Here is a 17,077-nt window from a genome sequence, read left to right as displayed (position 1 = left end):
GCGACCACTCAAGTTCTCCCAAAACAAACTTATTGAACCATGTCTTAATGGACCTTGCTATCTGCACTGGGGCACAGTCATGCTGGAATAGAAATGGGCCTTCACCAAAGTTAGAAGCATAGCATTGCCCAAAATATCTTGGCATGTCCCCGGTTGACCCAGTACACCACCCCAACAGCACAATCTGCAGCGACCGTCCTCACTGCAGAGGTCGTCTGCCAGAATATTTCACTGCGCTACAGCATAGGTTGCTCCTAGAAGTAAATATATTGGGCAAAGACCAATTTATCTTAAACTATCTGCCTGAGGAGTGTGAAATATATCAACATTTTGAGAGCTACTAAGTATTGATCTTGCAGGTAATGATGTTTTGACAGTGGAAACATATCGAGCAATTTCAAAGCAGGTCTCGGAGGAATGTTAAGGTTCCTTCAAGATTTAACAGTCAAAGTTTCTACAATAGGATCACTATATCTCAGGAGGCTGCACTAGTGCAAATAAAATATAGGCAAGTGCAGACTAGAAACGGCTTCTGAATTTGTTTTCTTTTTACATTCTGTTTCGTCAAGACATTCCTTATGTAAACAGCATCACTGTTTCATCAAATTCTGGGCAAATTCACATACCTGTTAAACGTTAAATACACAAATGTATTTATTTTTGTGGGAGTGGTCTTTAAGACACTGAGATGTCCTTTTCAACAAAACTCTTTGCTTTTGTTCTCTAAAAACAGTAAAGATTAACAATCACATTTTTTTTTAAAAAACTGTCCCAGTTTGATGTCCAAAGGGGTTATTCCGTAACACATAATAAACTTTACCCCTGGAGTGCAAAGCTGCATATGTCCCATATAGCGGGCAAATTGGGCCTCAACGGCCAGCTACGTAGCACATACGTAGCAACACTTTTCACCCTCCCCAGCCCCATTAGTGGCATTTAGCCACTTCAAACATTGCTCTGCAATGAGGAAAGTTTTTTTCATGTAAAAAAGCTGCACGATCGCTACTTTAAGAGCGTTTGTGCAGCATTAACCTTGCGATCATCAGGTCTACCGGTGATCGAGTCCCTGCTGGCATAGGCAGCTTCAGGAATGGGATTGAGGGTTTCTTCTACCGTCAATTGCAGCATTAAAGAGGTTAACGCTGCACAATCGCTCTCATGGGGGCAAAGTGAAATCAATGCTGTGCTCCTATGGATATATAGTTAAAAAAAAAGATATAGTTAAAAAGAATGACCTGGAAGTCAAAGGTGCTGCAGAACTGCAGAATCAGGAGTGGGCTGATGATGATCTGCCACTTGATGACCTCTCCCCTCCTATCATTGACAGCTGTCATAGAGAGGGATCATCCAGATCGTACAGGTTAAAAAAAACCACGCACACATTTATAAATAAAAATAAATACTTAATGATTTTTTACATTATTACATTAGATTTTTCATTTTTATTATCTGATCACTGATAAGTGCTGACTATAGGTCACTGACTGATAGGTCACTGACTATTGTCTCACTGACAAATGTTGGTGGCATAAACCTGTCACAAGTGATCTGGAATACGGATATTTTATTGTAAAATATTAATTTTGATTTCTAACAAATCACTAAAAATTGTCCTGTCTTACTGATCAATAGTTATTAGTAATAGTAATTTAGTCTAATCATCCTTTGAGACACCAAAAAACAATGAAAATTTGTCCCCTAACCCATTGAAAGAACTTCAGCAAAAACCATGCCACATGTGCAAAGACTCCAGCGTGCACAAAATGTGAAAACTGTGTTCCGGTTAGCTCTGTGTATGCAGTGGTCCACCAAGAAAGGTGAATGGGGTGTCAAAGATTTTCAGGTGGTGAGTTTTCAGGGAATGTATCGTTTGTGGGGGGTTATTTTGGTGTTTAGGGGTGGTTTTACCCCCCGAATGCAAGTGGTGTACCTTCCTGGTTCAACTGTCAAAAAATACAATAAAACCATTCTGCATTCTACACTGATTTTAGCGTCTCTTGTGTTATTTATGTGCTCAGGAGAAGTGGGATATACTTTTTTGAGTCTTCTTTCTTGTTCCAGCTAGCCAAACATGTAGAATCCACCTCAAAATGTGCCTAACATGTGAAAAGGCAGAGCAAATAAACACTTTAAATTCTGTTCCCGTTAGATTTGTGTTTATTGTTGGCTACTTTGAAAGGTGGTGCCCTCCCTCAGAATTCCCAATTTAAAGCCACGTATGCACTTTCGATTTGCAAGTTTCGAGATTGCTGTAGACGACCAAGAAAAGTGGGGTGTTTTTGAAATTGTCAAGAGGTGTACTTTTAGGGGTTATTTTGGTGTTTAGGGGTAGTTATCCCCTCCAAATCATAATGCTTTTTTGTTTCAACCGTGACAATTTCTCTGCGCATGCATGATTGCATTTGTTTACAAAAAGTATAGTTAAATCTAAAGATACTCAAATACATACATACATACATACATACTCATGGGATGTAGTTAAAAAAAACCCATCAAATGTCTTTTTTTTTCTCAAGTACTTAAGCATTAATATCTTGTTTCACGATGCAAAATTTGCCTCAAGTCAGCTACCAATCAATAGCAAAACCTCTGCTGAAAAATCGCAGTTAAACAGAAAGGATGTGAAAATTGTTGAAAATGTCTTGGCCTCCCAGGGGGAAGTAATTTTCCAGATCTCTGCTCCTAAAAGGCTTAAACATATTAATTGATACTTTTGAATGTTTTAATATGTTTTATTGTAAAAGTTGGGTAGAAGCTGCAGCTCCACAGCTGCAGCTCCCTGCCTTCTCCATAGTTTCTTAATTGCTTGAAGAATCTAATCAGAGGCAAGAAAGCTGGACATATTTATTGCGGGGGGGGGGGTGTCTTTATACCCCTATGATGGTCGCTGAGACAGCACAGGCGCTGACAGTAAGTGTATCACATACCAGGAGATGTGCTTGGCTGATCACATCTCGTGCATGGAAAATTGTTGGGGGCGGACAAAGGGATGAATGCATATGATTGCTTCCATAGGCATAAAGAGCCCACGGCTGCCCAGGGGGTACAAAGCTGCCCATCTTAAAAGGGAAATGCTGGTAAGGGGGACAAGGGGTTCATTTCTATGTGGGCTGCTCTGATTTGAAGTTTTACTAGAAAGACCAGAACTTACAGAGTATTAAGAATTTAAAGCACTGTTCACCTAAGCTAGATCTTTTCTGTGCTCCCTTAAAACATTTTCCATGCAGTCCATTGTTCCCTGATGGCGAACGTGTGTTGGACAGACTTGAATAGTGCTGACTGAGTGTGTTTTATGGTAAATATGTTTTGGGACACTTTATTACTAGGCCATTTGGCAGGCTTTGCCCCAGGGCTGACAGTCTTCAGCACTCCCTGCCTATTTGCCCACTGACTGTCATGGATTAATGGATATGCTTAGAAAAAATAATGGGTCTTAGTTAACATTTAAAAGCACTTTACGCTGGGACATGATACGGGTGCAAAGAAAAGGGGACTTTATACCCAAATTAAGCATTAAAAACTTTACTTCTAATGATGATGAATGCCCAAACCCTACCCAGTCTACTTTGAATTTTCAAAGGAAATGTTTATGTTGCAGCAGTGATAGATTAAAAGTATATATTGCATAGGAACAGTGATATTTAAAGCGTAATTATGTAACACAGTATAATATATGTTAATTATTCACATAATCTCTGTGGGAAAATGAGATTTGAATATGACAGACATTAAAACCTCACATTACTAAATGTAACTGCCGATATAATATATTGCAATCCTTAGAATTTAATTCTAAGGATTGCAATACAGAACATGAATTATGATACGACCGAACGAACAGGAACTGTGATGTGGCTGAGAACAAAGCTACTCGCCGATGATGAAAGAGAGGGAAGTTAAGATTGTGTAAAAAAAAATCAAAAAAAAAATCTTCAAAGCACTTGGTCACCATGGATAACGCAAACAAAACATGGTTGTTGTTGTATCGCTGGTCCCTCTGGCCTGGTTATAGAAAATAAGAAAATTACCCGATTATGCAGTTACACCATGGCATTTTTTTTTGTTTGTGCCTATTTTTGTGGAAGTGCAGTACTTCCTGTATTATGGAAGTGTTGCTAACAGTAAGCATGTTTCTTTGGTTGCCATGGCAATTGCACCACTCATACTACATAGTAGCAGAACTGCCCTTTATACGTAATCCTCACTGTGTTTTTTAAAGAAACAGAAGGTGTTAGTGCACAATTTATTGTATATACCTCTTTATAAATATATAAATAATACATTAGATTAAAAACACAGCAACAAACATTTCGAATATCAGCAGAGTTAGGATAAAACTGAAACACACAAAAACAGCGGTCACCCAACTGTAATGAAAACGTACATCCGCTTTATATATGTAAGAGAAATGCAACTGTATAACACACTTTGGACATACTGACAAGCATAAGGCTGGCAAGCAATAGCCTTCAAGCTGTTGATGGCTACAATTCAAAAGATGCTCAAGCACAACAGTGACCAGGAGGCGGCTGGCATGCAAACGCAAGCAGGAGCTTACAAACAGGTTGTACACAATGTATATATTATACACACACACACACACACATACATATATATATATATATATATAGATATATATATATATTTATGTGTATATATACATACATACGCACACAACTATACAGATACACACATATAGTTGTAATATATTATACATATAATACTAAAAGATATTTTCTAATACACTGAAATAAATGCTGTATACATACTAAATTTAAAAACTATTTAGCAAATGTTATAACAAATTAAACAAAAAAAGTCTCTTATTCTAGATAAATAAATACTATGTGTTTGTTTTCATTTGAGCCGATACGTAGAAACCATTTTGCACATTTTTGAAAGAAAAATCATTATATAAAATTATTATATATATATATATATATATATATATATATACACACACACACACACACACACACTGCTCAATGGCATATAACGCTGACTGCGTTAGTGCTTGCTCCTTAGGAAAATGCTCCTGTTTGCACGTTGCTTCCATTAAATGATTGTCTGTGGGAGGAGAAGAAAAAAAGAAAAAGGTTGAATTCTGTTTGTCAGACAAGTCCAAGACATTGTTTGCATAAAAAAAATTCATTTTTGGTTAGTAATCACCTACTTTATATAGAAAATAATGATTTATGGGGGGGGGTGGGGATTTTAGTCTGGAATAGAATACTATAACTTTAAGGGTCCATTCCCACCCTGTGTTCATGTTACATGCACATTTTTCCTGCTTACAAATCGGTGCAGGCATTCTTTAGTTATTGGACTTAGAAAATAACACTTCTGTCTCCTCGAATTTAAACATCATATGGTTGGTCATTTAAGGCCTAGTTAATGAGATTCAATATGTATTATATATATATATACTCTTTAGGTGCAACCTTAGGCAACTACACACTATAATCATAGAGAGGGCCTCATTGAGTCAAAATGCTAGAAAGTCTGGCTTAGTTGGGATAAAACTTGATTGCTGGTTCTGTGGTAAATCATCACCCGAGACATTCCTGAGGGCGACCTACCTTAGGACAACATATTAAAAGGTAAACTAGATGTTATTTTTTATACAATTTTTCACAAAAGATTAAAAAAAAAACCTTACTTGTACACAAACAATTAAATCAAGGTTTAGGGCTATAAATAGAATTAATATTTTAGCTCTTCTTGATCCAAGGAGAAATCCGATTGCCTTTTGGAGTCAAGAAGGAATTTTTTCCCCTGATGGCAGAATTCGAAGTAGCTTAATGAGGGTTTTTTTTCCTTCTTTTGGATCAAGAGTAGGAAGGTTAGGTAGAAGGGTTGAACTTGATGGACCTAGGTTTTTTCAACCTTATGTCCAATTAACTATGTATGTATGTATGCAGAATTGTTTTTGAGTAAAATACTGAGTAATAAACTGTACTGGTTTTTTTTTTTTAGTAAACGCATTATCATGCTAGTCTCAAACTTGTTTGTGTTTTGCTACGGGTAATCCAGACATGGACCCTTTGAGATAATAAACACATGGCAGGTGTGTTTCATATTATGAATGACCCCCCACTCTTCTTTTGTGAAGATGACTTCACATAAAATATTTGGGACATACAATATTAAAAGTTTAAAAAAAATGTTACTTGAGAATAGGAATAAAGTTACTAATTATAAAAAAAATAACGAATAAGATGTCACTGATGTATTGTTCAATGTCAATACTAAATACCAATCTTGTGACACACCAGTCCCTAACCCATTAAATGATTCATTTTCAAATGTAGGTGGTTTGGGATCAAACAACACAACTCTGCCATCCTGACTCTTCTTGAAGATAGCAAAGTTAAACTACAAGAAAACAAAAAACACAGCCACTGTAAATGTATCAATTTGTTATTTTGCTAAAATCCTTGCTAATTTACCTGGTGACTTAAATTCAATTGATCTTTTTAGTCTCTCCCTTAGCCAAGTTTGTTTCAGAAGATATGTATTGGGTTGATTTCATAGGTGGGGTATTGGCATCCTTCAACTCTACCTACAAAATAAATGCATAAATTAGGATATATATATATATATATATATATATATATATATATATATATATATATATATATATATATATATATATATACATACATACATACACACACACATAAAACCAGGATAATCCCCCTGAAGGATGAAAGCAAGATACAAACATTCCTAACTCCCATATATTCCAGGAAACAGTTTCAAATGCCATCAAGTTCAAAGGCCACATAAGTGTATCCCTCTGTGGCTGGAAGTGATATCATTTCTCCATCATCAATCCACTCCATTAGTAACTGAGATCACCAAAGTATGTTTATAGTATGTAAGGTGATAAGTTGTATCATCTAGGTGCATTCTTGGGCTGAACAGTCAATTTCTGCAAGATTCATTATTAGGAACAACAGGCTCAATTTAATGGCCATCCAAAATCAAGACTAGGGTAAACATAAAACTTTAAAACCACACTTACCTGCAACCAATGTATTTCCCACACAGGGCACACGGTAAACTGACAAGTGCTATCTACTCAACCACACATTTAGTGCATGTAATGTTGAGACGTTTCAGAACGAACACTATTTTCAATCTAAAATCTCAACCTCTCTAGGAAGATCAAAGCAAACCTCTCTCCGGTCAGCCATTTCAGAAAAAAGTAATTGAAAAATAAGGTCCTACAGCAATGGGACAATGTATCCAACACATTCCAGATGTCCACATAACAGGCTTGGGTGCCAATGACTACAAAATGTTAGGGTTTTTCTTATAAAATAGCACAATACAGTTACCTGCAGAGGGTCGACATGTAATTCTGGTTCATTTTGCTCTGCTGAGATCTCTGCTGTTTGATCCTCATCCTTTTCCAGTTTTACAGAAATGTTTGGATCCAGTACATTAAACGGTGAGGGGAAGACTCTAGGGTTTGCCTCTTTTTGAAGTCCCTGGTGGGGGTTACTATTAGCAGTAGGCTGTGACAATGGGAAGCGAATAGACTGCTCAGCTGCTACATATGATGGAATATTAGCATTTTCAGGTGTTAAGAACAGCTGATTTGTTTGACTGCAAGAATCCCTCGTATTCAATTCATTGGGATGTTTTATAGGTAGAGAAGATGGCCTATCCTGAGTTTCCTGTGTGTCCATCTTCACCGTATCTACTTTGGGAGATGAGGGTAGCTCATCCACAGTCTGGAACACAGCATCTAGATTTACATCATCTTTCTTTAACACATTGGAATCACCAGCTGGCCAAAACGGAGGCAAGAAGTCCATTGGGTATGACGACTGCATACGTGGAGACTGCAGCAAGACATTTGTCAATATCATTTATGGATACTGTCACATGCAAATAGGCTTTTTAGTGTGAAATAGTGGAAACTATCTCCTAACAAGTATCTTCTATTCATATCTATAATGATTTTTTTTTATGGATAACAGAATTTAGAATTTTCTAAAACTATCAAGTTCAACATCTAAAACACACAAAGCAAAGTGTCCAACTTTTTAGTACTAACCTGAAAATAGCTGCAGTGTTGGTAAGAGGAGACAGCAGTGCTGGAACAGCCAGCGAGATGCTCCAAATGAGCAGCTGAGGAGCAGTATTGGAGAAAAGCTGAGGACAGAATAAACAGGAAAGAGATACTAAGCATTACAAGCATTATTGATTAGACACAAACATATTCTTAAAATGGCAGGACGGTTTCAAGCACTTATGCAAAAATGATTGCCAACTGATCTACTTTACCTACACATTTAAAGCCCAATGTTCTTTGGGTCTACTGTGTCCCCTATAATATCAAACGGAAGTGGGTTATTATTTATGGTTTTATATAGCGCGCTCATATTCTGCTGTGCTGTACAATGGGTAAAAAGGACATATCAAGTAGTATATAACATAAGAATTCAACTAAAAAAAAAAAAAAAAAGAAAAGGTAAGGAGGGCTCTGGTCAAACAAACTTCGCCTTTGCCGCAGCTGAAGCTCATTACAGCCAGCGCCATAAGTAATCTATATATATATGCTAAAGCTTCTTGTGATGTCTACTTATGCTTGTCTAAAATTAATAAATTTGGTTTGCTTTTGCAGCTAATAGATATCCACAGATTTGATGCTAAATGAACAATATGTACCAAATGTGAAAGTGAAAATCTGTAATTCAATAAGGACATTTCTATGTAGGTAACTGTGAATGTGGTGTGGTAATAATAAGTATAAGTCCTAACTCATTGACAAATTATTACCCCAGAAGTGTTGTCTCTTATTCTTTATGCCCAGTAACATGTCATGGGACTGAAAGGGTTAAATCTTTATGGGTATAATGTCTTTCGGCTCGTCTGCACATTTCATCATTGCATTAAAATCGATCAAACATGTCTTGTGAATTGTAGACAAAAGTAGTTTATAGTAAAGAATGTATGAATGTATAAAAGTATATTCACTTCATGAACGCCTTGTGAGGCCCAACTGAATAAATAGGTATAAGTTTCTATTGGTTTCAATGTACCCTTTTTAGTGTTTGTAGTATAGATGCCACAATCGTTATTTGAGGTTTGATCGGGGAGTTGTGCATATAGCGTGCATATAACGCCCCAGTTTTGATGGGTCGTCAGTAATGGGACTAAATCACGATTCATCACATACCAAGATCTAAGTGAAATTGTTATCTAGTTTAACACAAGTTTAGTTATCACTGGTAAACAAAAAAAACATTGAAATACTGAATTTCTAGTGGATAAACATTTTATCTACATGATTTCTGTTGAACTCAGAACTGGTGACTATGAAAAATCTTCAACAGAGGGCGCAACAAGGGGAGATTTGCAGGAGAAACATCAAAACATGTTATCAAAAACAACATCTGAAATTTGTGAAATAGCTTATAAAACAAATAAATAAAAATGCTAATTGTTGCATCTACTACTAAGGGTATAGAGGCAGTTTTTATAATGCTAAGAGTAGGTTTTTTTTGTCTACACAACTCATTAAAAATATGACAAAAGGCATTTTGGTGTCTTTTTCCTTGTAAAGATGTTATCAACACAACACCCTTAGTACTTCATGCAGGAAGAATTAGTGTGATCAGCCAAATTGTCACATGGTCTTTATATCCCCATTCTGAATAACAGAATAATCAAAATGCAAAAAAGTTTGACAATTGTCAATAAAACACATGGTTCATGACATCACACATGAACTAGACTTAAAGGGATTTCAAAAAGCAGATGTGGAAACAATAATCTTATCTAAAATAGATCACAGTAAAAATGTTAAAGGGTTAATTAGTATTTTTCCACCTTTGTACATTTGATATATAGATTAATCTCTTAAGGTTATTACTATAGCTGATCTTATCAAGCATTGTTTATTAACAAAGCAGGTTAAAGGAGCATAATTATAAAATAAACTCACCTGCTGGATAGTATGGCTGGGGGTATGGTGGTAAGGGGTGGCCATAACCACCATAATTTTGCACACCCCCTGGAATGTTGGCAGGACCTTGACGGACATGGACAGGAGTTGAACTTGGTTGGAGTGCGTAGGGGGCTTCATTGGCGAGCCTTTGTCGGATAGGGAACAGAATACCCTGTTCAGGGAAAGATGATGGAGACTCTACTGGTCCTGGCAGCAGACCCAAGGAGGTAGGCCATGTTCGTGAAGAAAGTGAAGTGTGGTCCATGCCAGGTAATGGGAAAGGAATATGACCTCGAGATGCAGGACCAAGATATGGATAAGGAGAGGGATTTTCTCTTTGACAAGAATGATGCATGTGACCAATAGTCACTGGGCCTGTACAATCAGAAAATAGCAAACGTTTTACAGGTTATTTCATCATTTTCATTTATATACCCATGCAATATCCTATTTGCTATTTTACCAGTTTTGAAACTCTTTACAGTCTTGAACTGACTGAGAAAATGCATGGCTACATTAGCAAAGATTACTCTAGTTACCACAGAATGATTTAGTCTGCAAAGAAAAAACATCACACTAATAGGGCTATCAGATCTTTTCACTAAGGTGTTTGCGTGTTGGCAAAATTGTTTGCAGTAGACTGATGTTCACCAGTGGTAGAAGCTTGCATTGCATCTCCACGGACTTCAAAGGGCACCATTTAAGTCTATGGAGCCCAATAAAGAGATGGAATACCGGCTTCTAAGACTGGATTCTCCTGGTGCCAGATGGAAATCACACCAAACCCCACCCCCCGTCCAGAGGACTTAAAGAAGTGAGGGTGTAGATAAGGTTTTCTGTACAAAAAATAAAATATATATATCTTTTCTTTACCAACCCCCATGGGTTATTTAATTACCCCGACAGAGCACAGGGTGGGTGAAGGGGCAATCATCTCTCACCCTTGGTCATTAAATTATAACGTTGTTGTGTGTGTTAATTTTGCAAATTACAGGCGAGAATATGCAAGTTGACACTAGGCTTGCATGCCCTTGCCTGTAACTCACTAAATTTAAAGTTGCATACATTTGCAAACAACTTGATAAGCGAAGTTGTTTTGCGAAATTCGGCATGCGACTTATACAAAATTTTACTTGGATCCAGAAGCCAGCCATGAAATGTAGAAGTGAATTTTTTTTTCTTCCCCAACAATGTTTTTATTTTCATTTACTATCCATTGGTCTGTAATTACCGTATTTGCTCGATTATAAGACGAGGTTTTTTCAGATCAAATGCTCTGAAAAATACCCCTCCTCTTATAATCGGGGTAGTCTTATAATCAGACCTCAAATAGGTCTGACTATGAGACTAAGATCCAGATCCCCCGCAGCGCTGCAGGGGACCTGGATCCTCATGTCGCCCCCCCCCCCACCACTTACCGGTGCTTCTGAGTCCCCGGTGTGCAGCCGGGGCAGTGTGTAGATGTCTACACGATTCGTGTAGACAACTTACGCTGCAGCTGGAAGGAGGTGTGGCTAGCAGCGGGGGTTGTCTGCGTCCATCGCGCAGACCTTCCCCGACTGTCAGAGAGAATTCCCCGCACCGGTGCCGCACCAGTGCGGGGAACTCTGACAGCCGGGGAAGGTCTGCGCGATGGACGCAGACAACCCCCCCGCTGCTAGACACACCTCCTTCCGGCTGCAGAGTAAGTTGTCTACGCGAATCCTGTAGACATCTACACGCTGCCCCGGCTGCATGACAGGGGAGTCAGAAGCACTGGTAAGTTTGGGGGGGGGGGCAGGGGAGTGTTAAATGGGGCATAAGGCATTTCTGGAGGCAGAGTGCTCTGTGAAATGCCTTTTAACCCCCTTAATGCCACTCTGCCTCCAGAAATGCCTTTTTAACGCTCTATACACCACTCTGCCTCCTGAAATACCTTAAACCTCCCTATATGCCACTCTGCCCCATAATATGCCTTTTAACCCCCTTAATGCCAGAGTGGCATATAGGGGTATAAGGCATTTCTGGAGGCAGAGTGGCACATAGGGGGTCAAAAGGCATATCATGGGGCACAGTGGCATATAGGGTTAAAATGCCTATCATGGGGCACAGTGGCATATAGGGAGTATAAGGCTGGAAAATAGAATGAAATAAAACCAAAATATTTTTCTCAATCATAGCTTTTATTAAAAAAAATAGTTTACATGAATTAACATTTACTGGTAAAACTTTTTTCCTATAGGGTCATCTTATATTAAGGCTTTTTTTCCCCCTCTAAATTAATATTCAGATTTGGGGGGTCGTCTTATAATCGAGCAAACACGGTAATTGACGTTTATTGGTGCAATTCGACACACACACCTTTCATCAGTGCTGCACAACTTTGTACAGTACTGCAGATAACCTTTAACATTATGTACAAATACACACCGACTCTGGTACCACAATACAAAAGACATACCGACTTCAGCGCTTTTTTCCACACCTGGAGATTCCTAAAACGTGTAATTTGGGTATTTTTTACAGCAGTAATCCTTTTGAAAGCTTTAGGATTTATCTAATTAACGTGCAAACAAACAATTAAAGGGATTCTGTTACAGATTTTGATTCTCATTCAGAAAGAAAACAATATTTATGAAACTGATAATCTTGGAGCTGAAATCACATCTGCAAAGCTCTGCTTTTTGGTCTTTCTGTATAAGGTGACTTGCCCCAAAATGTGAGGTTTTATTGGATGTTATATGGTGTTGCTGATATTACTTGAAGCAGTGTACTTTGGCTAAATAACCTAAAAAGGCCACGTTCTTAAAACCAACTTACAGAAATAAGTTATGAACATGTACAGTCATGAATTCAATTTCCCCAAAGCCTCTATGCAATGAAGAATTACACCGACCATTATTTAAATCATGTGATGGCCAAAAATTGTTACCTGACCAGCACAGTGATGATTAGAGTAGCAATCTCTATAATACAAACTTTATATTTGTTTATTTAAATAATAATAGCTTTGATTCAAGTGGGATGTTAAACCACTTAATATAAAAAATGGAACCGTACCCTTTGGTGGTCTGGGGACCAACGCCATGTTACTGTTGAACCTGTATGGCTCCATACCAGTGCTCTGCTTCTCCATTTTGCTTTGCTCCATTGAGCTGTTAAGTAGTCTTTGCAAGCGACTTGGAGGCCGGGAATTTACTTCGAGGCCAGCAGCTAACTTTGCCTTATTAGTGCTCGTCAGCCTCTTCATATTGAGCAGTAAATCTGGATGGTCCTTGCGGAAGTAGGCATTGTGGAAGTAATGGACTTGCCCATCACCAACACATGGGTTGCCTTTGGGATGACGGTGGCCAGAGTGGCCATCAACACCCATTACAACCTTTCTGAAGCCATAGAGGTTGAGCTGACGGATAAAGCTGGTGAAGTTGGTAGTCTTAAAGAGTTCACTGTTCTCATTCATTGACTTTGAGGCACTAAGGAGTTCAACTTCAAAGAGCTGCTGGTCAATGATGATCCCTTCCCCACGGGAGTCCCAGAAGATGGACAGGTAGCATGGGTTATTCACTAAACGCCAGAGCTTTGCTGGGAAATTATTGGGATTGACAGGTGTAGCCGGTATGGAGTCATCTGCATCCATCTGCTAATCATGTATTTAAGGTGATAAAGCGAAACACCTTCAGATACCTGTCTAATACAAAGGGTTGCTCTGATGTGTGAATACCACATTAAACATAGGGGGAGGATTCTCCTATGGGGTCTTTATCACAGTCCCTTATCCTGTTGCTTTTATTGGTTTTGCCTCCGAGGGCCTGTTCCCACCCCCTGGTTTACCTGCCCTGAGGGAATTCCCAATATTTATGCCCCACCGATGTCCCCCCCCCCCAAAGCTAGCCTTCAGTTCTTGTCTATCTTCGTAATGAACGGGTTCCCTTCCTCGCCTGGTTGCTAACGATCTATGGAACCGTTACTGAGCGCATCCGAACGCTCAGGTTTAAATTCCATATTAAGGCCAATCAGATTTAAGTTTTCTACTAATTCCCACGAGGTGCCGAGTAACCTCACCGCGCGCCATATAACGGCCACAAAGGTAGGCGCTTTCCCATACCATACACCCGCTGCGGGCGCTCACTGACATACTCGCTTACAAAAGGTTTCTTATACCGCGTAGCGCTTAACCCTGCCGCGCGACCCACACGTCCCCCGTCCAGCCAATCAGCGAGTGGCTATAAACGTCACTGCCACCGAGTATCGGACAAATAAAATCAGTTAGACGCTGTCACGTGACAATAGCGCGGGAATTCGGCTCACGGCTCTACTGTTCTGGTAACGAGCGTCACGTATAGGACTCTGGTGTGCTGTGCGTAGCAGGACCTGCTTCATTCGTTATTTTACCGAAACATATGTGTGAGTGGAATGTATCTCTACACCTTATTTATTATCTGTGACACATTTATTTATTACCTGTTACGGTTCATCAGAACTCGCCATGTTTTCTAGGGTTCCCAAAATACCGGAAGTTTCCTTCAGAGAAGGAAAATTTAGATGCCATTTTTTTGTTCCCATGGGCAGAGTTAGCAAATACTGGATGGTCATATACAAAACTGACTACTTGTTACCCCATTTACAAGGAATAACTGTTTTGTTTTCTAGGAGAATAAAGAGACAGACTAAAACTCTGTGAGGTGTTTATATATATATATATATATATATATATATATATATATATATACACACAGTGAGACAAAAGTTTAAAAATTGGTATTATCACCTTAGCAACCAATGAAATTGTCAACAGGGGTATTCTATGTGTTTCTATGGAAATAAAACTGCATTTCAAACCACTTTTTATAGAGAGCTTTTGTCAAATAGGCTTACAACAATCATAACTATCAAGTGACCCAGCTCAGGGTGGACAGTCCCATTTTGTGATCCGAATCTTGCTACCCTTAATTTCTTCCCCAGTGCCCCTCGTTTCTATAACTCAAAATTATTAGAGGGTAGGAGTGTATTAAAGTAAGTGTAAGTAATTTAAATGTATGTATTTACCTAGTGCAGCAGCCCTAGTCACACACACTGCCCTCATTGTTGACATAACGTGTGTGTGTGTGTGTGTGTAAATATAACATATGGTTGGTTCTTAACCCAGTACTCAATACTGCAAATATTAATTGTAAAGGTTGTTTATGAATGACGGAGGCATACGCAGCAGATTTGGCTGCAACATGTGTCTGTTTATATTGGTGCTCAAGTAAATGGAGTTTGGTGCTACAGATATAAATCAGGCTTGCACCCCAAAAAGAAACTTAAACAAAAATCAAATACATAAAGTTTTACTTAATGATAACGGTCAAAAAGGATACGGCACAAAACAAAAGTTTACATGCCCACATTTATCAAATATATTATAAAGACATAAAAGGCGCCCAGTGTGAGATCCCCCAATGTTTCGGCTAAACTCCTTTGTCAGGGGTAGGGCACCTGTTTGGACAGTTTGCAACCTCATATTTTGAAAGGGTATTATCTAGTATTTTATAAATTAAGTTTGGTGACCAAGGTTCAGGTTTGCAATACATGTAACTTTATTTAATTTATATTTGCTTATGATCCTGGGCTTCTTTTGGGCATTTTGTGAGGATATACTGATGCTCTTAGGCAGTCAAGTAAACGGAGAGAGGCAATATATTACAATGTCTTTTCACCCAACAGGAATTTCCTATCACGCTTCATTTTATTGAAGAAGGTTTAGCATTTTTGAGAATCTTGCAGTGAAACTTGTACAGCCAAAAAGCAGTCTGTGTATTGGTAAACCCCTCTCAATACAACTGGATTGGATTTCCGTAACTGCACCACAGGTTATTGACAAACCTTAAGATAATTATGTTTATATTTCATATATTGTAACTGTGCCTCATTTTTGTTGATCATTCAAAAACGCAACAAACTGGCTATTATCAGTTTGTATGGAGAGCTGCAGCAAACGCTCACATATTTCCTGTGATTGAAGTAGATCATTTTTGTCAGCACGTGGGTGTTTTTCATGCCCTGAGGGTTGGATTCTGCTTTGAGGCTCCCACTGGGTTTCCCTTATAGTTTAGAAAAGAAGCTGATGCCTAGTACTCATCTATGTTTAAACAATTTACACATTAGGCAACAATTACGTGGCTCTTTGGGAAAAAGTGGTGGAAATTACTTGTAATAGTTTTGCCTCAGGCTGTTAAATATCACAGCGGTTCATCATCAGGAAACAACTCATTCATATCTGCCATACAAAGGTGCTTCTCAAGAACCACTTCTAATTTATAAATGATATCCTCCAGTCTCTACCACTTACCCTGATCATTTAGGACTAGTTATTGTAAAGAAATGCAATTTAACTCTTCTTTACCTATATGACCAAAAGTTTGTGAACGCCCCACCTAATTATTGGTTTTTGGTGTTCCAGCCAAACCCATTGCTAACAGGTATAAAAAAAAATCATATAATAATTATAAAAGCAGCCATCTCCATGGGCAAACACTGGCAATAGAATGGATGACACTGATGACCTTTGCCACAAGTTTGTGAAATATCTGCCCTGGTCCACTGTAAGTGATATTTTTGCATCTTGGAGTAACACAAAGCTTTAGACCGCTCACAGAGCAGGGGTGCTAGTGTGCTGAGCGTATAAAAATTGCCTGTCCTCTGTATCATCACTCACTACAGTTTCAGCCGAACATCAATAAGTGTAATGCCAAGCGTCGTCTGGAGTGGTGTAAAGCACACCGCCATTGGACTCTGGAGGAGTGGAAATGTGATGTCTGGAGAATGCTAACTACCGGAATGCTAATTGTGTCTACTGTAAAGTTTGTAGAGCAGTAATGATCTGGGCTGTTTTCAGGGTTTGGGCTAGGCCCCCTTAGTTCCGGTAAAGGGTAATGTTAATGCTACAGCTCACAAACTATTTCAGACAATTGTATGCTTCCAACTCTGTGGCACCAGTTTGGAGAAGGCCCTTTCCTGTTCCAGAATTACTGTGCCCCTGTGCACAATCCAAGGTACCTAAAGACATGGCCTTATAAGTTTGGAGTGGAGGAACTTGAGGGTCCTGCACAGAGACCCTGACCTTAACCCCACGGACAGCTTTGAGATAAATTG

General features: G+C 38.7%; 1 protein-coding gene across 1 annotated transcript; it reads right to left on the bottom strand.

Moving 5' to 3' along the window:
• Nucleotides 1–1,002: 1,002 nt before the first annotated feature.
• On the bottom strand, nt 1,003–13,580 carry LOC149289726 (heat shock factor protein 5-like). The gene is made up of 6 exons (XM_089490246.1): nt 13,004–13,580; nt 9,962–10,339; nt 8,069–8,166; nt 7,344–7,853; nt 6,257–6,375; nt 1,003–1,189 (listed from the first exon to the last, which is right to left on the bottom strand). Exons 1-6 carry the CDS (start codon nt 13,578–13,580, stop codon nt 1,003–1,005), a joined length of 1,869 nt encoding a protein of 622 aa, XP_089346372.1.
• Between the last annotated feature and the right edge of the window lie 3,497 nt (nt 13,581–17,077).

The sequence above is a fragment of the Sceloporus occidentalis genome, unplaced genomic scaffold (genome assembly GCF_023333645.1).
Source record: "Sceloporus occidentalis isolate IW3139 unplaced genomic scaffold, rSceOcc1.0.p SCAF_43, whole genome shotgun sequence".
In the NCBI taxonomy this organism is placed as follows: Eukaryota; Metazoa; Chordata; class Lepidosauria; order Squamata; family Phrynosomatidae; genus Sceloporus; species Sceloporus occidentalis.
The sequence above is the reverse complement of the archived record's forward strand: the minus strand, read 5'-3'. Positions and strand labels throughout refer to the sequence as shown.

Coding starts and splice junctions, on each gene's coding strand:
- LOC149289726 (XM_089490246.1), bottom strand. CDS start 13,580: ATGGATGCAGATGACTCCATACCGGCTACACCTGTCAATCCCAATAAT. Junction 8,167..9,961: donor CCAGCCATACTATCCAGCAG/GTGAGTTTATTT, acceptor TTCTGTCCTCAG/CTTTTCTCCAATACTGCTCC. Junction 7,854..8,068: donor AACACTGCAGCTATTTTCAG/GTTAGTACTAAA, acceptor GTCTTGCTGCAG/TCTCCACGTATGCAGTCGTC.